The sequence below is a fragment of the Carcharodon carcharias genome, chromosome 22, assembly GCF_017639515.1.
Source record: "Carcharodon carcharias isolate sCarCar2 chromosome 22, sCarCar2.pri, whole genome shotgun sequence".
In the NCBI taxonomy this organism is placed as follows: domain Eukaryota; kingdom Metazoa; phylum Chordata; class Chondrichthyes; order Lamniformes; family Lamnidae; genus Carcharodon; species Carcharodon carcharias.
Window position 1 is genome coordinate 33,619,578 of NC_054488.1, and position 22,416 is coordinate 33,641,993.

At 45.0% G+C, this 22,416-nt stretch overlaps 1 protein-coding gene across 3 annotated transcripts; it reads left to right on the forward strand.

The window, feature by feature from the left end:
• The first annotated feature begins 10,919 nt into the window (after positions 1-10,919).
• On the forward strand, positions 10,920-16,561 carry LOC121293780 (CD276 antigen-like). Of its 3 annotated transcripts, none has more exons than XM_041217102.1 (7): positions 10,920-11,492; positions 12,283-12,364; positions 12,454-12,780; positions 13,474-13,770; positions 14,059-14,205; positions 15,939-15,967; positions 16,050-16,561. In XM_041217102.1, exons 2-7 carry the CDS (start codon positions 12,304-12,306, stop codon positions 16,077-16,079), a joined length of 891 nt encoding a protein of 296 aa, XP_041073036.1. In that variant the 5' UTR covers positions 10,920-11,492; positions 12,283-12,303; the 3' UTR covers positions 16,080-16,561. The 3 variants fall into 3 exon arrangements, with proteins under 3 accessions (XP_041073036.1, XP_041073037.1, XP_041073035.1); XM_041217103.1 differs by having other exon boundaries at positions 12,286-12,364; XM_041217101.1 differs by having other exon boundaries at positions 10,926-11,557.
• The last annotated feature ends 5,855 nt before the right edge of the window (positions 16,562-22,416 follow it).

Sequence of the window (22,416 nt, forward strand, 5' to 3'; positions counted from 1 at the left end):
AAGGTTGTAGGGACAAGCAAGCAGTGATAGGAGCAGATCATCAAAAGATGTCACAGACAAAAGAACAAAAGAACACAGAGGTGTTGAAGTTGGTGATATTATCAAAATGAATGTGCTAATTAGGAATGGATGGCAGGGCACTCAAGGTATAGCTCTAGTGGGGGTGGGGGGAGCATAAAAGATTTAAAAATAATGGAAGTAGGTGGGAAAAGAAAAATCTATATAAATTATTGGAAAAAACAAAAGGAAGGGGGAAGAAACAGAAGGGGGTAGGGATGGAGGAGAGAGTTCAAGACCTAAAGTTGTTGAATTCAATATTCAGTCCGGAAGGCTGTAAAGTGCCTAGTCAAAAGATGAGGTGCTGTTCCTCCGGTTTGCGTTGGGCTTCACTGGAACAATGCAGCAAGCCAAGGACAGACATGTGGGCAAGAGAGCAGGGTGGAGTGTTAAAATGACAAGTGACAGGGAGGTTTGGGTCATTCTTGCGGACAGACCACAGGTGTTCTGCAAAGCGGTCGCCCAGTTTACGTTTGGTCTCTCCAATATAGAGGAGACCACATTGGGAGCAACGAATATAGTAGACTAAGTTGGGGGAAATACAAGTGAAATGCTGCTTCACTTGAAAGGAGTGTTTGGGCCCTTGGATGGTGAGGAGAGAGGAAGTGAAGGGGCAGGTGTTACATCGTTTGCGTGGGCATGGGGAGATGCCATGGTGGGGGTTGAGGAGTAGAGGGTGATGGAGGAGTGGACCAGGGTGTCCCGGAGGGAACGATCCCTACTGAATGCCGACAGGGGGAGGGTGAAGGGAAGATGTGTTTGGTGGTGGCATCATGCTGGAGTTGGTGGAAATGGCGGAGGATGATCCTTTGAATGCGGAGGCTGGTGGGGTGATAAGTGAGGACAAGGGGGACCCTATCATGTTTCTGGGAGGGAGGAGAAGGCATGAGGGCGGAGGCGCGGGAGATGGGCCGGACACGGTTGAGGGCCCTGTCAACGACTGTGGGTGGAAAACATCGGTTAAGGAAGAAGGAGGACATGTCAGAGGAACTGTTTTTCAAGGTAGCATCATCAGAACAGATGCAACGGAGGTGAAGGAACTGAGAGAATGGGATGGTTTCTTTACAGGAAGCAGGGTGTGAGGAGCTGTAGTTGAGGTAGCTGTGGGAGTCGGTAGGCTTGTAATGGATATTGGTGGACAGTCTATCACCAGAGATTGAGACAGAGTGGTCAAGGAGGGGAAGGGAAGTGTCAGAGATGGACCACGTGAAAATGATGGAGGGGTGGAGATTGGAAGCAAAATTAATAAATTTTTCCAAGTCCCGATGAGAGCATGAAGCAGCACCAAAGTAATCATCGATGTACCGGAGAAAGAGTTGTGGAAGGGGGCCGGAGTAGGACTGGAACAAGGAATGTTCCACAAACCCCATAAAGAGACAGGCATAGCTGGGGCCCATGCAGGTACCCATAGCCACACCTTATATTTGGAGGAAGTGAGAGGAGTTAAAGGAGAAATTGATCAGTGTGAGAACAAGTTCAGCCAGATGGAGGAGAGTAGTGGTGGATGGGGATTGTTCAGGCCTCTGTTCGAGGAAGAAGCTAAGGGCCCTCAGACCATCCTGGTGGGGGATGGAGGTGTAGAGGGATTGGACATCCATGGTGAAGAGGAAGCGGTTGGGGCCAGGGAACTGGAAATTGTTGATGTGACGTAAGGTGTCAGCGGAATCACGGATGTAGGTGGGAAGGGACTGGACAAGGGGAGAGAGAAGGGAGTCAAGATAGCGAGAAATGAGTTCCAAGGGGCAGGAGCAAGCTGACATGATTGGTCTACCGAGACAGTTCTGTTTGTGGATTTTGGGTAGGAGGTAGAAGTCCGAGGTTGGGTGACTATCAGGTTGGAAGCTGTGGGAGGAAGATCTCCAGAGGAGATGAGGTCAGTGACAGTCCTGGAAACAATGGCTTGATGTTCAGTGGTGGGGTCATTGTCCAGGGACAGGTAGGAGGAAGTGTCCGTGTGTTGACGCTCAGCCTCCCTGAGGTAGAGGTCAGTGCGCCAGACAACAACAGCACCATCCTAGTCAGCGGGTTTGATGACAATGTCAGGGTTGGACCTGAGAGAACGGAGTGCAGCAAGTTCAGACAGAGAGAGATTAGAATGGGTGAGAGGAGCAGAGAAATTGAGACGACTAATGTCACGCCGACACTTCTCAATGAAAAGATCAAGAGAAGGTAAGAATCCAGAGGGAGGGGTCCAGGTGGAAGGAGAATATTGGAGGTGGGTAAAAGGATCCGTTGAACGGGGATCCTGCCCAAAGAAGTGAGCCCGGAGACGAAGATGGCGGAAGAGTTCAGCATCGTGCCGAGCCCGAAATTCATTGAGATGAGGGCGTAAGGGTATGAAACTAAGTCCTTTGCTAAGCACTGAACGTTCAGCGTCGGAGAGGGGAAGGTCAGGGGGTATAGTGAATACACGGCTGGGCTGGGATTGGAAGATGGGGTGGGGACGGAGGGACAGGCAGGGGTGGAGGGTCCTAGATGGGTGTTGGTGTCGATGAGTTGTTGGAGCTTGGACTAAAAATAAATGTTCTGAATTGGGGGATGTCCGATTTTAATATGATAAGACTGGATCTGGCCAAAGTGGACTGGGAGCAATTACTTGTAAGAAAATCCACACCACAGTAGTGGCAGTCATTCAAAAAGAAATAGTGAGAGTGCAGGGCCAACATGTTCCCGTAAAGGTGAAGGGTGGGACCAACAAGTCTGGAGAACCCTGGATGTCAAGGAATGTACAGGATTGGATAAGAAAAAAGAGGGAAGCTTATGGTAGATACCGAGGGCTGAACACAGTGGAACCCTAGAGGAGTATAGAAAGTGCAGGGGGTTACTTGAAAAAGAAATTAGAAGAGCGAAGAGGGGTCATGAAAAAACACTGGTGGGTAAAATAAAGGAAAATCCAAAGGCATTTAATAAGTATATTAGGGGCAAGAGGATAACCAGGGAAAGAGTAGGGCCATTAGGGACCAAAGTGGCAATCTGTGTGAGGAGCCAGAAGACATAGGAGAGGTTTTAAATGAGTACTTTGTATCTGTATTCACTATAGAGAAGGACAATGTAGGTACAGAAATCAGGAAGGGGGACTGTGATATACTTGAACAAATTAGCATTGAGAGGAAGGAGGTAATAGCAGTTTTAGCGGGCTTAAATCCCCAGGCCCAATGAGTTGTATCCCAGGCTGCTATGGGAGGCAAAGGAGTTTGCAGGGGCCCTGGTAGTAATTTTCAAATCCTCTCTGGCCACAGGAGAGGTACCAGAGGACTGGAAGACAACTAATGTAGTACCTTTATTCAAAAAGGGTGGTAGGGATAAACCAGGGAAATATAGGCCAGTGAATCTAACATCAGTGGTAGGGAAACTTTTGGAAAAAAATCTGAGAGACAGAATTAATCTCCATTTGGAGAGGCAAGGATTAATCAAGGATGGTCAGCATGGCTTGTCAGGGGGAGATTATGTCTAACAAATTTGATTGAATTTTTTGAGGAGGTGACCTGGTAGGTGAGGGTAGTGCCGTTGAGGTAGTCCACATGGACTTCGGTAAGACTTTTGACAAGGTCTCGCGTGGGAGACTGGTCAAGAAGGTAAGAGCCCATGGGATCGAGGGCAATTTGGCAAATTAGATCCAAAATTGGCTTAGTGGCAGGAGGCAGAGGGTGATGGTCTAAGGTTGTTTTTGTGACTGGAAGCCTGTGTCCAGTGGCATACCGCAGGGTTCGGTGCTGGGTTCCTTGCTGTTTGTACTGTACATTAATGATCTAGACATGATTAAGTTCACAGATTACACGAAAATTAGTGGTGTGGTGAACAGCTAGGAGGAAAGCATTTAACTACAGGACAGTATATAGACGGGCTGGTCCAATGGGCAGAACAGTGGCAAATGGAATTGAATCCTGTAAAGTGTGAGGTGATGCATTTTGGGAGGATCAACAAGGCCAGGGAGAACATGATGAATGATGGGACCCTAGGAAGTACAGGGGATCAGAGGGACCTTGGTGTGCATGTCCATAGACCCGTGAAGGCAGCAGAACAGGTAGATATGGTAGTTAAGAAGGCATATGGGATACTTGCCTTTATTAGTCGAGACATTGAATACAACAGCAGGGAAGTTATGATGAAGCTGTATAACGTGTTAAGCCACAGCTGGAGTACTGTGCGCAGTTCTGGTTGCCACACTATAGGAAGGATGTGATTTGACAGGAGAGAGTGCAGAGGAGATTCACCAGGATGGTGCCTGGGCTGGAGAGTTTCAGCTATGAAGAGAGACTGGATTGGCTAGGGCTGGTTTCCTTAGGGCAGAGAAGGCTGAGGAGGGACCTGACTGAGGTGTACAAAATTATGAGAGGCATAGATAGGAAGAAACTTTTCCCCTTAGAGGGAAGAATTTTACGTTCGTTGGTTGGGTGGGCCCGACTGACTCGGCAGCAGGCGGGCGGCGGCTGGCGAAATGGGCTGCGCTGCCATTTTCCGCGGGCAGTCCAATTAAGGCCCGCTCCACAGGTAAGTGACTCCTCTGGAGAACGGGAAAATAGTCATGGGGGCGAAAGGCCTCAGACTGCCAGTTCCAATGGGGAGCCAGCAGGCTGTTTAAAGAGTGGCCAGGCAGCCTGCTTGAAGCAGTGCACCATGGCCACTCAGAGAGGTAGAAATGCTCCAAGGAGGGCAGAGGAGGTGGAGGAGGAGGGGGGCAGGCTGCAGGAGAGGCCAGCGGGGGGGGGGGGGCCCCTGTGCACCCAGCTTCTCGGACACATGCCTTGCTGTCCTCCTGGAAGAGGTGTGCCAGCGACGTGATGTTCTGTATCCTGAGGATGGGAGGAGGAGGGCCCCCATGTTACCAGGCAGACATGGGAGGAGGTGGGCGAGGCTGTAAGTGCCCATGATGATGTCAGACGCACTGGCACACAGTGTCAAAAATGCTTCAATGATTTGCTGCCCTCTGGACAGGTGAGTGCCATGTCTGTCTAGGCTATTTGAGGAAGAAGGCAGCTTTAGCCTTTGCCCCCCCCCCACACCATGTATTGCTGCCGTTACTGCATAGGGCATCTGTCACACGCTGGGTGGGCAAATGGGCACTGACAATCCTTACATCAGCCTTAGCGGTTGAGGAGAAGAAGGCTTTCTGCGCAGCATATGTTGGTTTCTGTGGCATATGAGTAGATTGGGGGCAAGCTGCAGGGGAGGCCGGTGGACACATACTCACAACTCCGACACATGTCATATTGATGGTAATAACATGGTCCAAGGGGTGCCTCAAGGTCTTTTAGGCAAGTCCCATCTGCTGGCATCGGCGCTGCACCTATTTGATCCTCCTTTCCATGGGCGCTAGGACCCGTGTGCTATTTAAAGTGATGGACCCCGAATGTGTCTAACGGGACCATTGGGAGAGGGGTTTGGGATCAGCCGTACTACCTTCTGGGGACTCATCACTCGTAGTGTGGACAGGAGCTGCTGGAGGCCTCAGATGGCCCACAGTGGTTGAGATGCAGCATGTGCGTGCAGAGTACATGAGCGAACTGCCCCGATAAATCATTTATGTGTTTTGCAGGCAAAAAGTAACCACAATGCCCGGGATTGCCTGAGGACTGGTGGTGGGCGCGGTCTCCTCCAGCGCCTCACTCCATTCGAGGAGCAGGCCATGAGCTGAGCAGGAGACCAGGGTGGATGGGGGCGGCAAGGCTGGGGTCCAGCAGGCAGGTATTTGAGGTCCACAGTCCCATTCACTCTGTCTCCCTACCATCCAAACCACTGATGGTTGCTGCAATTGTTAATGCTGCAACACTGCTCATTCACTGACTGAGACACTCTGACGTGTGGGTCATACACAAAGGTCCCTCGTACCCTTGAGGAATCGCATCTCCACCATCTTCCAAAGTCATCTTATCCCATTTGTGACCACTATCCCCATGGTCTCACATGCCATTGGATTGCTGCTGCACAGCCAAAGACTTATTCTATTTTCGGGGGTTTGGGACCTCCTGCACCTTCCAGCCAGTGCCCCCCACATTACTCTGTCCACAAGGTCCTCAGCACCTCAGCTGTGAACCTCAGGGCATTCAACTTAGATGAATGACCCCACGTTACTCATCCCTGTGCCAAGGGGAAATGTTGCCTTCTGGCCACCCGGTCTATATCCCTCCTTACAGAATGAAGGGCAATAATATGAAATCTCAATTTCCTGGGTTCGGTGGAAAATGACACAACTGGTTGAAATGTTTCCTCAGCCGCGCAGCTATCCGGGTAACAATGCATCCACATCAGATACCTCTGTGCTCTCCCCACTCCTCTGGTTCTTTACAAGCCATGTGTCATTCATGAGGCCATCTAACCAGCCTGTTTGCATGTGCGTTTAATGCTTGGGGCCCGTCTTGACTCATTTGGACATCACCAATATTCTTCATTTAAGGGTCTTTAAGGATGAGCTACTTATGAGGCTGGGGGGGAAAGGGATGAAAGGTTGAAGTGAATGCATGCTAACTGATGCACTGTCCTTGTTGTTAATTTCAGCATCACCACCACAGCGACCCACATGTCCTTAAAGCAGTCACCCCTCCACACCTGAGGGGCAACATGTGCAACTTGTGGCACATCATTTCAGCCAGCCAGGCACCAGCGCAGACACACACACCTCGGTGGGGGATTTACTGTCGGCTAGTATCCCAGGTCACAGTGAAGAGGGCACATCACGATCGCTGGAGGAGATGGTAGGGACAGAGAGTGCTGACGGCTCCAGCAGCCAGAGGGCTGCAGGGGACAAGACACATGCTGAGTCCGGCACCAATGACGTGCCTCTGGAGTTGTCTCCATTGTAGCAGCTGCAAGAAAGGTGGCAGGAATTGCGTTTGCATATGGCAGGGTTTCATGACGGAATGGTTCAGTTGCTCTCTGCGATGGAGGAGTCTAGGCAGGGTATACACGAAGAATCTGCCCTCAGGGCAGAGCATCAGGATTCCTTCAATGAGAGATTGGCGACTCTCATAGAGAAGGGCTTCCACCAAATGGATCAAAATATGATTGGGTTACGCTCTGACCTGCAAGCCCTCACAGCCGTTCTGGCCACAGGTGGTGTTTTCCATTGTGGGAGATGTTGGGGACATCAAGCGCTGGCACTCGGTGCCCATGCATCTACGGGGAGCAGGGAGGTAGATTTGAACCTCATGTTGGTGCAGCAGCTGCCTGTCATCACTGCGAGCTCCTCTCAGGGTGCTCTGGATGAGGGCAGCAGCTCCTCCAACCCTCTGCCAGTCAACGTTGTTTCCATTGAGGCTGCGACAACTGAGGAGGTGCCAGTTCAGGAGCTGACCACTCCCTCCCAGGCGGAGCCATCACAGGCTCCACAGGCCAGAGGATGCCCACCAAGGTTATCGAGACCAACAGGACAGCAGGGTCAGCCGGCTGTCTCACAAGCCACTCCAAGCGATGGGGTGGCACCTAGACATAGCACCCACAAACGAAAGCATAAGGCACCTTAGGCACTCAACGGGTATGTGATTTTGTATTGGCCTTAGAATAGGGATCCTTTTTGTAACATTGTCGAATAATCATGCGGGCTTTAATTGTGGACAGAATAAAGTCCACCTTTGTTACCATGGCGGAGCAACTTTTCATTGTGGTGTTTTTCTCATTTTCACATAATTATCATGAGTGTTAGGGTGGAGCTTGATGTTTCTGTACTAAGGCCTTATTTGCAGCTGATCAGGTGGAAGATGTAGCACCTAAGTGCCACGTGTGGAAGTTCCAGGCAATGCTACTCTTGCTGATCCATGTGTGTGGAGCTAGCTGAAGGTTCTTTGGATTAAATTGTCCCGGGTGTCCCTGCCTCCTTGGTGTAAATGCGGGTCATCGTTGTGGCCCTCATCATCGCCCTGTGCTTCCTCATCCTCTGAGCCACTGCTGGATTCATCATGTGCAGCCTCATCCACTGTGTCAAGGTCTTCATTGCCAACTGCATCCCCCCTTTCCAGCGCAAGATTGTGCAGAGCGCAGCATGCTACCACTATCAGAGAGACGCGATCTGGTGGGTACTGGACTGCGCCCCCTGAGCGGTCCAGGCAACGGAAGCACATCTTGAGAAGACTGATGGATCTCTCCACCACATCCCTTCTGGTGCCCTGGCTCCTATTGTAGCAATTCTCAGCTTCTGTTCTTGGATGGCGGAGAGGCATCATGAGAAACCTTCGCAGGGGATAGCCCTTGTCACCCAGCAGCCAACCATCCAGCCGAGCCGGAGCACTGAAGAGCCCCGGCACCTGTTAGTGTCTGAGGATGTAGGCGTCTTGGGAGCTGCCTGGGTACCTTGCACAGACTTGTAAAATCTGCATCCTGTGATCTGCACATTCATGTAGGGGAAGCCCTTCCTGTTGACAAAGCTCACCTGCTGGCGCCTTGATGGCCACATGTGTGCAGTCTATAGCACCCTGGGCAAGGGGGAAGCCAGCAATGGCCGCGAAGCCTCTGGTTTGCTGTGCCTGACTTGCTTGGTCACAGCGGAAATGGATAAAAGTGGATATCCTTCTGAACAGAGCGTCTGTAATGTGCTTGACATAAGTGTGTACAGCTGATTGGGAGACACCACAAAGATCACCCATTGAGCCCTGGAAGGAGCCAGAGGCATAGAAGTGGAGGGCAACTGTGAGTTTCAGAGCCGCTGGCATGTGGTGTCCTCCCACACAGTTAGGGGAGATCTCAGGGCCTATCATATGACAGATATAGTTGACTGTCTCCCTTGAGAATCAGAGCATCCTTCGGCACTGCACCTCAGATGTACTGAGGTAGCTGCTTCGCCGCCTGTATACCCTGGCAGGATAATGGCATCGTCTACAGCCCCTTGCACCTTGGACAACCTCTTGGCCCTGCGCCCCTTGTGCATGCACCTGGACACCCAAAGGTGCTTCCCTTGGAGGCTGATTGTCCACTCCTGGCCTCCTCCTGATTCTATCCCTCCCTTCCTCCTCAGGGGAGCTGCCTCCACTGGAGAGGTCAGAACCCTTAGCCCCAGGCTAAATGGAGGCCTCCGGAAAGCTGCAAGGCCAAAAAAGAATGCTGTCTGCAGAATGCTTTCACTTAACACAAAAACCTCCTGGACATCGATGAGAACTACTAACAATCACACAGGTTTGTTTTAAACACTTTCATTAATTATAACTTTGTGAAAAACATGAACAACTCCTCGACATTGCATATCCCAACATTGCAAAAAGTTTTCTTAAGTAATCTCCTACCTGCCTCTCCGTTGGGCCCGTGCGCCGACCCGAAGTTTGCACGGGCCCCTCAAAATCGTACACAATTGGCAAGTTAAGGGGCTTAATGAGCCCTTCAATTAATGGCAGATGAACTAATCGCGCCCACCCACTGAAATATCGTGATGGCGTGCGCTGATGTCGACACGCTCACGTGAAGTTAGCACGTGTCATTTTACACGCTGACATGTGGGCTACGCCATCCACACGTCAGCCAGAAAATTCTGGGCAGTGGAGGGGTCAATAACCAAGGGGCATAGATTCGAGGTAAAGCTCAGGAGGTTTAGAGGGGATTTGAGTTTTTTTTTCACCCGGCAGAGGGTGGAGAGGGCGGGGGATGGGTATCTGGAACTCACTGCCTGAAAGGATGGTAGAGGCAAACCCTCACAACATTTAAGAGGTATTTAGATGAGCACCTGAAACGCCATAGCATCCAGGGCTCCAGGCCATGTGCTGGAAAATGGGATTAGAGTAGATAGGGGGTTGATGACCAGTGCAGACAGGATGGGCTGAAGGGCCTCTTTCCGTGATGTAAAACGCTATGAGTCTATGACTCTCTCCATACAAGACCAGTTCGAACAAGTTTCACTGGTACCCTTCATTTGCAGTTTTACTGGTTTTCCTACTGTGAAATGTTGTCATAGAGTTGAAGTATTAGAATGAATACAGCTAAATATAAATTCAGAGTTTCCTTAGCCACATTCCCGCACTGATCTCCCAGCGGAGGTAATAAAAGGAAAATACACGTAGATACTGAAAGGGTACAGATTTTTCAAAACCAAAGCAAAAACAGAATTACCTGGAAAAACTCAGCAGGTCTGGCAGCATCGGCGGAGAAGAAAAGAGTTGACGTTTCGAGTCCTCATGACCCTTCCACAGAACTTGAGTTCGAGTCCAAGAAAGAGTTGAAATATAAGCTGGTTTCAGGTGTGTGTGTGGGGGCCGGAGAGAGAGAGAGAGAGTGGGAGGTGGAGTGGGGGTGTGGTTGTAGGGACAAACAAGCAGTGATGGAAGCAGATCATCAAAAGATGTCAACAACAATAGTACAAAAGAACACATAGGTGTTAAAGTTAAAGTTGGTGATATTATCTAAACGAATGTGCTAATTAAGAATGGATGGTAGGGCACTCAAGGTATAGCTCTAGTGGGGGTGGGGAGAGCATAAAAGATGTAAAAAAAATAAAATAAATAAATACATTTTTTTCTTTTTCTCTTTTTATAATGGAAATAGGTGGGAAAAGGGAAAATCTATATAATTTATTGGAAAAAAAAGAGAAAAGGAAGGGGGAAACAGAAAGGGGGTGGGGATGGGGAAGGGAGCTCATGACTTAAAGTTGTTGAATTCAATATTCAGTCCGGATGGCTGTAAAGTGCCTAGTCGAAAGATGAAGTGTTGTTCCTCCAGTTTGCGTTGGGCTTCACTGGAACAATGCAGCAAGCCAAGGACAGACATGTGGGCAAGAGAGCAGGGTGGAGTGTTAAAATGGCAAGCAACAGGGAGGTTTGGGTCATTCTTGCGGACAGACCGCAGGTGTTCTGCAAAGCGGTCGCCCAGTTTACGTTTGGTCTCTCCAATGTAGAGGAGACCACATTGGGAGCAACGAATGCAGTAGACTAAGTTGGGGGAAATGCAGATTTTTCAAACGGGAGAAAGGGCCTGAAATTCTTCAGAGGCGGTGATTTCCCGGTTAGTTGCTTTCAGTTTCCTGTGCTACAGTTCATCCAGCCTGGATCCTTCGTTCCTATTACTTCCTGGAAGATTTTGAGAAAGGTTCTTTAGGGTGAAGTGTTTGTTAATTGCAAGTTTAACATCAGTGCTCATGGGGAAAGTTCGGTGACGAATTCATATTTGTTCCGTTTTTTTTCGATTGAAACTCGGCCAACTCGGCCTCTGTCCAATCATATCGAAACTAAAAGTTTAAAAACAAGGAAGAAAAGAAAAGTGGGAGAGCCAACGTTTTCCGTGCTCATTTTCAACGAGAAGATGCACAGAGGTACAGCGGAGGAGCTACCGATAACCTTTGCTCACTGTTTGTCAATGGCACAAGCTAACAGCCGCTGCTAACTATCCCAGACTGGACAGTGGATCGAGAGCCAACAGCCGGACTCGCTACCCGCAGATCTCTTGGTTCCGGCTTCAGCTGAGATGTTCGGTGTCGAGATCCCTGAATCATTTGCAGCGATTGTCAGCGTGTCGGATTTTGAAAGGTGACTTTTCCTGTGTCAGTTTGGAGTTGGGCTGGTTGGATCTCCATATTTTGCTTGGAACAGAGGTACAGTCTGACTGTCAGAAAACTTACAAATTGCTTTCTTGACGCTTGTGTGAAACAAACATTTCTAATAATGCAAATACATCTGATGTGAATTTGAGTTCAATCATATACAATTCCATGAAATTCCTGACAAACCCTATTTTATGGTACACAGGAGACGTGCATCAGGTTTCATTTAGGTCACTGAGGGCTGGGTTCTCCCAGCCCTTGGTTGGGAGGCAGGAGAGCTGGCAATATGGCAGGGGAGCCACTTCCTGCTGGCTTAGCATATTGCCAATGGAGAAAACTCAGTCCTACGGCCACCTCTGAGTGGCCAATTGAGGGGGCCACCTCCCATCCCTCTGGCATTTCACAGCATTGAGGGGTGGGCAGGTGGCTGCTACCATGGGGGGAATCGTCTGGGTTCCTCAGCGTTGAAGTGCCCCCCTCCTTCATGAGGCAGCCACAGCTGTGGCCAGTGCTACTAGTGGTGCTGTCAAGCTTGCGGAGTTGCCAGCCCTTTGGGCCTGCACCTCTGGGGGGTGAGGGACAGGGGGTTTGGGGGCAGACTGCCATCCTCAAATGGTGGTGGCCTGTTAATTGGTCGCCTCTGGCAAAATGCCATCCCTGGGTCCCACCAGAGCAAGGTTGGCTCCAGCTTTCAGACCCAGCAACGGGACTTGATCCTCTTCTGAAAAATTCAGCCTTGTATTTCTAATGATTTTTCTCTTTTGTCTTCAAATTAGCAGGTGAACTGAATTCTGGTAATGGACCATGCAGAAAGACTCCTTTATTTCTCCTTATACATATGCCTTTCCTTCTCACAAAGTAAGTACCAAAGTGTTTTCAATTTTTAGCTCATTCAACACTGATTATCACGGAGGTAATGTGAGCTAATGGAAATTCTTGTTTTTCAGGCTTTGTGACATTAGATTGTAAGCATTCAGTGATGGGAACATTTGCTGATGACACTAAACTACCATGCACATTCAAATCAACAAAAGTGAAAACATTTAGTTCCATTGAACTGAGTAAATTTGAAAAAGATGGAAATCAAATATACGTGTTTAAGTCACAGGCTGGTGTCAAAGGACCTCAAAATCGAATTAAATTACTTCATCCAGATTCACAAGATGTATCACTGGTAATCCAGAAAACACAACTGATAGATCAGGGGACTTATCGATATTTCTTGGAAACAAGTTCTGGTTACGACTACCAAGACATCACACTGAAGGTTATAGGTGGGTAACAGTATTCTTGCCCTGATATTTTTCCTTGTAGAATATTAGTTACCATTAATTAGCAACAAGTTCCAGGTTTATTCTCACACCTAAAAACTCGACATGTGAGATAGGCAAACAGTAAGTTATAATGTGGGTCATGTTGAGAGAGGGAAGAATGATTGTGCATTTATACACTTTTCACATCCTCAGAATATCTCAAACATATTTCAGCCACTGAAGGTAGAGGAGGATCCATTGATGATTTGAATGACCAGATTATAAGACACAATAATAATGATTTGAAGTGCACCCATTATTGTTATGTAGTCAGTCTCAACAACCGATTTGCATGGAGTGCAAATCCATAAATGAGATAGATATAGGATACAGATAGATTGCAACAAGCAAGCTTTTCTCAATCAAACAAAAATAGTCAAAAGAAAAGTAAAGCAGAATCTGAAGCTCCCTGAATTCACATATTCAGAAATCAGATCAAGATAACAACTCTGAACCATTAAATATTTTCTTCACCTTACATAGCCTTAGCTTAACTAACCTAAATTCAGCCAGACTACTGCCATGAATCTGGGAATTATTGTTTACCAAGTGCTGTTTCATTTTGCTTGTTGACAGAGTTAGTGGAAAAAACTGCTTCTATATTATGTTACACCTCACTCTTGCATTAAATTAATAAGTGTAATTTATTTTTAGCTCCATATAGTTTGCCAAAAGTGATTTTATCCCCAAATGTCACAAGAAGAATGAGAACAACAAACCTCATTTGTGAAACGACTGGATATCCACTGGCTCAGATTCACTGGTTTGTCTATGAAAGAAAGAACCTTACCTCTGAAGCTAAAACTTTCAGTGTGGAGACCCCACAGGGGCTGTTCAAAATCACCAGCACGCTTCCAATCAGAGTTGCAGAAAGTGCCTTGGAAGGCAATTATACTTGCGCTGTGTGGAATATGGAAGAGCAAGTATATAAGGTTAAGAAACATTTTCCAAGTAAGTTCATAGCATTGATTTAAAACAATCTCAGAAAATGACTGTTTAAAGAAAGAATTTTGTGTATTCTAATAATGAAGGTGTATGCAATGCTACAAGATTCTGTTTACTTCTCATAACTATTTATCTTGAGAAGGTTGTGGGTCTTCCTTTTAAACTGCTGCAATCCTTTTCCTTGGTGGTGTTGAACTTCAACATATCTACTAATAATTGATATCACCATTATTATATATATGAAGGTTGAAGCTGGAATTTACAATTAATTAAGTTTTCTACCCAACTTTTCAGTTCCATTCTTGGATGAACCTAATACTCATCGCCAAAGTGAAAGGAGAAAGAATAAGGTGCTCATAGCTGTGTTTGTCATTGTTGGGGCACTTGGACTTGGAATAATCATCTTGACGATTTTTCGATTCAGGAGAAATTTCTATTTGGGTATGATGATTTTGTAAATGTTTTTTTGTTTCTTTTAAAACGTTTCAGCCTTTGATACATAAATTCCGACATCAGCTTATTTAAAAAAAACTTTTGCTTGATTTTTGTTTTTCAATACAGCCAATAATCTGACAGCCTGCTAATTAAGTTTAACCATTATTATATATCCAAGAGAGAACAGAATCAGAAACACTCTCAATGGCTTAAAATTCTGTCTGTCATTCTTATTCATTTCCAAGAGTTTGTGCTTAAATAAGTTCTTAGTTGAATTATTGGATGTCAAGTACCGAGACCCCACTGAGCATGAAAATATGCGTTGAATATTTGCTTAAGTGTAATAGAGAGGAGTTTAAGGCTCTGAATTTTCCCTAATTGGTTACAATCTTCAGAGTTCCTTACGTTGTAGTTGATTGAAGTAGTTGGATGAAAAGGTGAATGATAATGTAACGCTATAAGTCATCCTTCACCTGCTGCTACCCAGCTTCCATCTAGAAAAAAAAAATAAAAACAAAAAACTGCGGATGCTGGAAATCCAAAACAAAAACAGAATTACCTGGAAAAACTCAGCAGGTCTGGCAGCATCGGTGGAGAAGAAATGAGTTGACGTTTCGAGTCCTCATGACCCTAGTTCTAGTTCAACCTAGTTCTCAGCTTGTCCAAATCACACTGAAGCATCTGTGCATCCTCCTCACAGCTCACCCTCCCACCCAGCTTTGTGTCATCTGCAAGTTTGGAGATATTACATTTAGTTCCCTCATCTAAATCATTAATATATATTGTGAATAACTGGGGTCCCAGCACCGATCCCTGTGGTACCCCACTAGTCACTGCCTGCCATTCAGAAAAAGACCCATTTATTCCTACTCTTTTTTCCTGTCTGCCAACCAGTTTTCTATCCATCTCAATACACTACCCCCAATCCCATGCGCTTTAATTTTACACGCCAATCTCTAATCTTTGTCGAGAGCCTTCTGAAAGTCCAAATAAACCACATCCACTGGCTCCCCTTCATCAACTCTACTAGTAACATCCTCAGAAAATTCCAGTAGATTTGTCAAGCATGGTGGGCCTTCTTCTTTGTAGTCCGATATAATTGACTATTCTGCTGGGCTGGTTCAGAAATCGACTAAGAATGAAACACATTGGTCTAGGATTTGAATCACATATAAGACAGGCCAGGTAAGAACTGTAGGTTTCCTTTGCAAAAAGAGATTAGTGAACCCGTTGGATTTTTATGACGTGGTCTAAAATTGACCAAAGTGTCATGGTCACCTTTACCAATACCAACCTTTTTTAAAAACTGAATTCAATTTCTTGCACTGTGATCATGGGATTTGAATGCAGTATTAGACGAGTTTTTTTAAATTAATAGTTCGGTAACATAACCACTGAAATACATAACCTCCTAGCCAAGTTGGAAAACTGAAAACTTGTAAGGAGGATAGGTGACTGCATTTATTTTGGATACCTTTTCTTATAAGATCATTTTTAAAGTTGGGCAAAGGAATAGGAGAAATTCTTTAATGTTAATTCGGGAAAATGTGAGCATTGCTTATAATTGTCAAAATTATCACAATCATATAGAGATTGCTGTCTTTCTTATATATGATTAGGAGCTTTGAAACTTGAAGAAATAATGAACTGAAAATTTTTACAGCTGGAAATGATAATTCAAGTCAAATTTTATGTACCAAAAATAATGATTAATTGTTTTTATTTTGCTTTTATTTCAGCAATTAGAAGAGAATCTTGGATGCCAATGGTAGGTCCGATTTTAAATATCTGATTATTTTTTGAAAGCTTTCGGTCACTGGTTTCATCATTTCTTTTTTTCCTTTTAACAGATGCCAAGAGGCCAGAAGGCTGACGCTTAATAGTGATTGCCATAAATAATTCTTATTTCTACTTGTGACAAATGTATTGGACTACTTTAGGACCATTTTTGTGATATGATGCTTCAAAACTACAGCCCAGCCATGTCCTTTTGTATCATATGAACATTGGACAGTGAATTTACATCCTACAAATTATGTCAAGCACTGTCACTTTACTTTCCAGTGACTACGTGGAATCTCCAGCTATTTTTAGTGACTGTTTAAGATTCTGCCTCTGTTGTTGTGCTGAACTCTTCAGTGTTTGTTTTGTCTATAAAGAACCAATGCTACATATTGGCTGTATACAACACCATTTATCAATCACTGGATCCATAAAACAGAAGAACACCACAAAAGGAGAGACTAGGACCCGAGGGCAGAGCCTCAGAGTAAAGGGAGGACCTTTTAGAACAGAGATGAGGAGAAACTTCTTTAGCCAGAAAGTGGTGAATCTATGAAATTCATTGCCACAGAAGGCTGTGGAGGCCAGGTCATTGAGTGTACTTAAGACTGAGATAGATAGGTTCTTGATTGCTAAGGGGATCGAAGGTTACAGGGAGAAGGTGGGAGAATGGGGTTGAGAAACTCATCAGACATGATTGAATGGCGGAGCAGACTCGGGCCAAATGGCCTAATTTCTGCTGCTATGTCCTATGGTCTAAATGAGCTTGACCCTCAATCCTGCATGGTGCCTTTCAAGGTATATCCCTATTTCATCGCTGGGATAATAAATGGATTAGTTGTGACATCACAACACTCTGGCCTGAATTTTCCCATTGGTGATTTGGGGGCGGGGCCCGCTCGCCGATGGGAAAATGACGTGGGATGACGTTGGGAGGAACCCCTGAGATCATCCCGGTCCATGTAAATAATCCGGAAGGCGGGTGGACAGCGAAATCAGCTGTCCGCCCACCGACCTGTCAATGGTCAATTGAGGCCATTGACAGGATCATTAACCCAATTAAAGGTCCTGCCCATCCAACCTTAAGGCTGGCGGGCAGGCCAGGAGCCCCAGTGGGCTCCTGATAAAGCATGAAACCTCATCCACTGGCGGGATGAGGTTTCATGTCTGTTTTAAAAATCTTGAATAAACTTTATGTGAGATTTATTAACATGTCCCATATCGTGTGACATTGTCACATGAGGGGGACATGTTAATAATTTTTTTATTTTTCTATTTTTAAACTTTGAAGCACTGTCAGTGATCTCCCTGAGACAGCACTTAGTCTCAGGGAGCAATGCGTGAAAGAGCGCACTTTGACAGTTGGGGAATCCCTCCCCCCCCCTCCCCCAACCACGTACAGGAAGTGCAAAGCGCTTCCCGCCGGGCAGCCTGCTGGGCAGGCTTTAATTGGCCCACTCACAAAATGGCGGCGGGGCCCGCTTCGGCGACGGAGTTCAACCGCCGCCGAGTCGCTGGGGCCCACCCGCCAACCTAGGGCAAAATTCTGCCCTCTGTAAAAGGAGAAGAATATCTTAGACTCAGTCGTACTTTGAAAATATACTTCCTGTTGGTTGATTACAGAAATATTGTGAAAGAGCTTGTGTGCTGGACTATATTTTTCACTCAGTAAGTGGCCATAAGACCATAAGATGCAGAAGCAGGCCATTTGGCTCATCGAGTCTGCTCTGCCAATCAGTGAGATCATGGCTTATCTAATAATTCTCAACTCCACTTTCCTGCCTTTTCCCCACAACCCTTGATTCCCTTACTGATTAAAAATCTGTCTATCTCAGCCTTGAATATACTTATAAGACTATAAAATGTAGGAGCAGAAGAAGACCATTCAGCCCATAACAGAGTAAATCCGGTTGCAGGAAACTAATTTGGAAAACAGAAGTAGAGAGATGATTTACTGTAATTAATATGTAAATATAATTTTCCATTTGCACAATCTTGAGAATATAGGGAATTATCTCTCTTTACTTTAATGTAAAAAAAATTGAACATTTAATCCTCCAACATATTGACTTACCACTAAGATAAAAGCAAAAAAACTGCTGATGCTGGAAATCCAAAACAAAAACAAAAATACCTGGAAAAACTCAGCAGGTCTGACAGCATCTGTGCAGAGGAATATAGTTAACGTTTCGAATCCGTATGACTCTTATGTCCGTATGTTCTGTTGAAGAGTCATACGGACTCGAAACGTTAACTGTGTTCGTCTCCGCAGATGCTGTCAGACCTGCTGAGTTTTTCCAGGTATTTTTGTTTTTGTTGTTGATCTACCATTTCATTCTAACCATTTTATGGAATAATTTAATGAAAGGGAAATATATTTTTTTATAAAATCCGGTGTGACTGTTATGCTCCTTTAATTTTGGGCTAAATACCATTAATTTTAAATGGCATTAATCATTTATTTTTCCTTTATTACCATTTTGTATATATATTTTGTTTGCAAAGATGGTGTACCTTATAAAGTTTAATGAACATGATTCTGTTTTTTTCCTCTGCTTTTTTACAATTAGAAGGTAAAAAGAGGTTAAAGAAATTCAAAATCTGCACTAATTGGTTCTTTCCAGATGTTCATGAAGAGGAGATTCATTATTCACAGCTTGTCAAATACAAATGCCATAAACTCAATTCTTGTTCATGCCAATGTTTATGCTACCTTTGAAAAATGTGTCTTTTGAAGCTCATTATCTTACCACAGATACTTCCTTGGCTAATTTCTTAAATAATCTCAAATAATGCTGATAATTTCATTCAGTTTAAATATTCTATTCTTCTCTATCTAGAAGGCTTTAAGTCCTTGTTACGTTATTGCCCCATGGTTATCCATCCATCTGTACAAAGATACCCCTGGGTTGTTGAATTGCCTTCCTGTTTCAGGCAATAGACTTTTAATATATAACTTGGGGTGCAACAATATGCATAGGACATTGACATTTTTGATGGAGCAGATTCAGTGTATTTTTGCATTTCTTATTACCAGTACAGAAAAAAAGGACTGAAAAAGATACATTTAGTGGGGCAATATCTGTGGGACAATGAAGAAAAATAGTGCTCTTCCAGACTGATGTAATCTGGATTGCTGCCACCCTGGACTACTCACCTCAGCACCATTCCCCTTCCCATGATGGCTATCCCACCCAGGCTTACCTTGGTTCCTGGCACATGACCTTGCACTTGTCCAAATCCAGCGAGGTGCAACCTGTTCATGTTGCTTCTATTTAAACGAGGGCTTATGGCTCAAGTTGGTTTCATTCTCCATGCTGCCAAAACAGATGGCCAGCTGTCATGCTCTCCTGGTTGACTGCTGAGTGGTTTAGTCTACCCCTCATGCAGCAGTCCTGGACAATTTCCACCACAGTGGTACGGTATCTCCATGCTTACACCAGTTGATGTCAGCTAACTGAACACCAACTTTCTCCTCCACTTGCATGCCCTGCCATACCCAAGCTAGTTCCAGCTGACACTTACCTTTTAACTCCAATGTCACTAAATTCCTACAGATTCATAGGCCTGAATCTTCTGGTCAGCGTGCGTCCCGACATCACTGCATGCCATTCTGATCTTCAGTTCGGCGGGCGCACATAGGAGTCGGCTGCGCGCCCACGAATGGTCAAAGGCCTATTAAGGCTGTTAATAATCTAATTAAGCTGGTTGTCTGGGCTGCCCATCCAACCTTAAGGTTGGCGTTGGTGGGCAGGTGAAGAGCCCAGGTGGTTTTTGCATTTCTCATGAAACCTCATCCATGGGCAGGATGATGTTTCATGAAGGCTTTAAAAATTAAATAAATTTTTTTATTAAAATTCATTGACATGTCCTAGCTCATGTGACACTGTCACATGAGGGGACATGTCTGAATTTTTTTTTACTCTTAATTCTTCATAATCAAACTAATCTCCCTGAGGTAGCTCCATGCCATTCCTGTCCCATTTTGGTTAACATTGTAAGTATTTACCTCTTTTCAGTAATCATATCTTTTAGTTTTAGTCCTGGCACCACCCACCATCCTTCCTTCTCAACCTCTCTCATCACTTAATTTTTGCAAAAAATCTCACCCTTGACCTGCTCACTGACTCCCCCCCACCATCCCGCCCCCCAAATTCCAATCACCCTATTTTCTCCGAAGATTGAATGCATTGTAACCACCCAGCTCTGTGGCTATTAGGTTTGCATCTGTTTGAATCACTTTGCCCTTCCCAAAGCATCAAAATAGTTTTAATCAAAATCCTGGATGACATTCTCTGTGACAGTGCCTGCGGGACATAATTTTTCCTTCATAACTTGCAACTTATACTCCAGTCAATCAAAGCAGCCTCCTCCAGATTCTCCCCTCTGTTGTCCTGCTCTGTCGATGGCTCCTGATTTGTTTCAATTCAGCTCCAAATTCTGATTTTGGACAATTTTAAGAAACAAATAATAGTAGAAGAATACAATGGAGATTGTTTTCAGTCAGCGAGTTAAAGTTATAGAATGTGTGTTTTCTTTTATATTGACAGACTTCCTGCAATCTAATGTTATGGTTGATTTGGGCTTGCACTCTTGTGTCTTCAATAAAGGAATAGTTCCTTCCACATGAGCAAATTGCTTCACTTGCTGGAATTAAAACTAAATATCATGTTCAATTCACAAAATTCTGATATTTAAATATGGTTAGAAATAGGTTTTATTGATACACCTCATAGCATCCTTTTGGTGTTGCAAAGTGCATCACAACCAGTTAATTACTTTCATACAATATTATTCATTATCATTACTGTGTAACCAAATTTGCATGGTAAGATTCCAGAAACAGTAAATCAGACAATTGATTTGCTTTTAGTGGGAATTGGCAGTGATCCGATCTCCAGGACACTGGGAGATCTCCCAACCTTTCTTTCAACAGATCCATAAGGTCTTCTACATCCACCAAGAAAGACTAGGTTTCAATTTTACATCTCTTGTTTGCGTAAAAGTTACATAAATAAGAATTGATAGTGAATCTGTGAATAGCAGAAGTCTTTATAAGATTTACATTTTGAGAAGAATCACCATCAACATCTAAATTATAAAATGGTTGTCATCACTTAAAGGAATAGTAAAGTATAAAGCACCAAATCCTTTGCTGCTGTAAATTGTACTGGTGTTCAGAGAAATGAAAGATAGGTACTCTCAGAGGAATTGACCGTATGTTGCACTGGAAGGTGCCAACTTTTGGATGAGATGTTCAGAACCATTCAACCCCTCAAACCTGCCCTGCTCTTCAGTAAGATAATGGTTGATCTGACTGTGGCTTCAATGGCACTTCCCTATCTACCCCTTGACTCCCTTGTAGATCAAAAATCTGTCCAACTTTACCTTGAATAAATTCAATGACCCAGCCTCCACTGATCTTTGGGTTAGAGAATTGTAAATACTAATGACCTTCTGAGAAAAGAAATACCACAGCTCCCTCCACCCCCGGCATCTGCATCTAAAATGGGGGACAACTTATTTTTAAATTGTACCCCCTGGTTCTAGATTCCCACACAAGCAGAAACATCGGCCTGGTCCTTCCGAAGCCAATAGCAGCGAATGTTGAGACATTTGCCTCTGTTGTGCATTGGGAACCTTCTTAAGTCCTGACCTGCACATACGTGGTAATTGCCCAGGAAGTTTACACTTCTATTGGGCAGATTTTCCTCCCTGGGCCCTCTGAAAATGTCTCAGACACTGATCTCAATGATGGAGAGTTGGGCCTGTTGTGCAATACTTACCCGGATATTTACCCAAGTATTGTTTCACTGTACAAAAACAGAATTACCTGGAAAAACTCAGCAGGTCTGGCAGCATCGGCGGGAGAAGAAAAGAGTTGACATTTCGAGTCGTCATGACTCTTCAACAGAACTAGGTGAATCCAAGGAAGGGGTGAAATATAAGCTAGTTTAAGGTGTTTGTGGGGGAGGGTTTGGGTGGGGGAAGAGAAGTGGAGAGGGGTGGTGTGGTTGTAGGGACAAACAAGCAGTGATAGAAGCAGATCATCAAAAGATGTCACAGACAACAGAACAAAAGAACACATAGGTGTTGAAGTTGGTGATATTATCTAAACGAATGTGCTAATTAAGAATGGATGGTAGGGCACTCAAGGTATAGCTCTAGTGGGGGTGGGGGGAGCATAAAAGATTTAAAAATATTTAAAAATAATGGAAATAGGTGGGAAAAGAAAAATCTATATAATTTATTGGAAAAAAACAAAAGGAAGGGGGAAGAAACAGAAAGGGGGTGGGGATGGAGGAGGGAGCTCAAGACCTAAACCTCCTCCATCCCCACCCCCTTTCTGTTTCTTCCCCCTTCCTTTTGTTTTTTCCAATAAATTATATAGATTTTTCTTTTCCCATCTATTTCCATTATTTTTAAATATTTTTA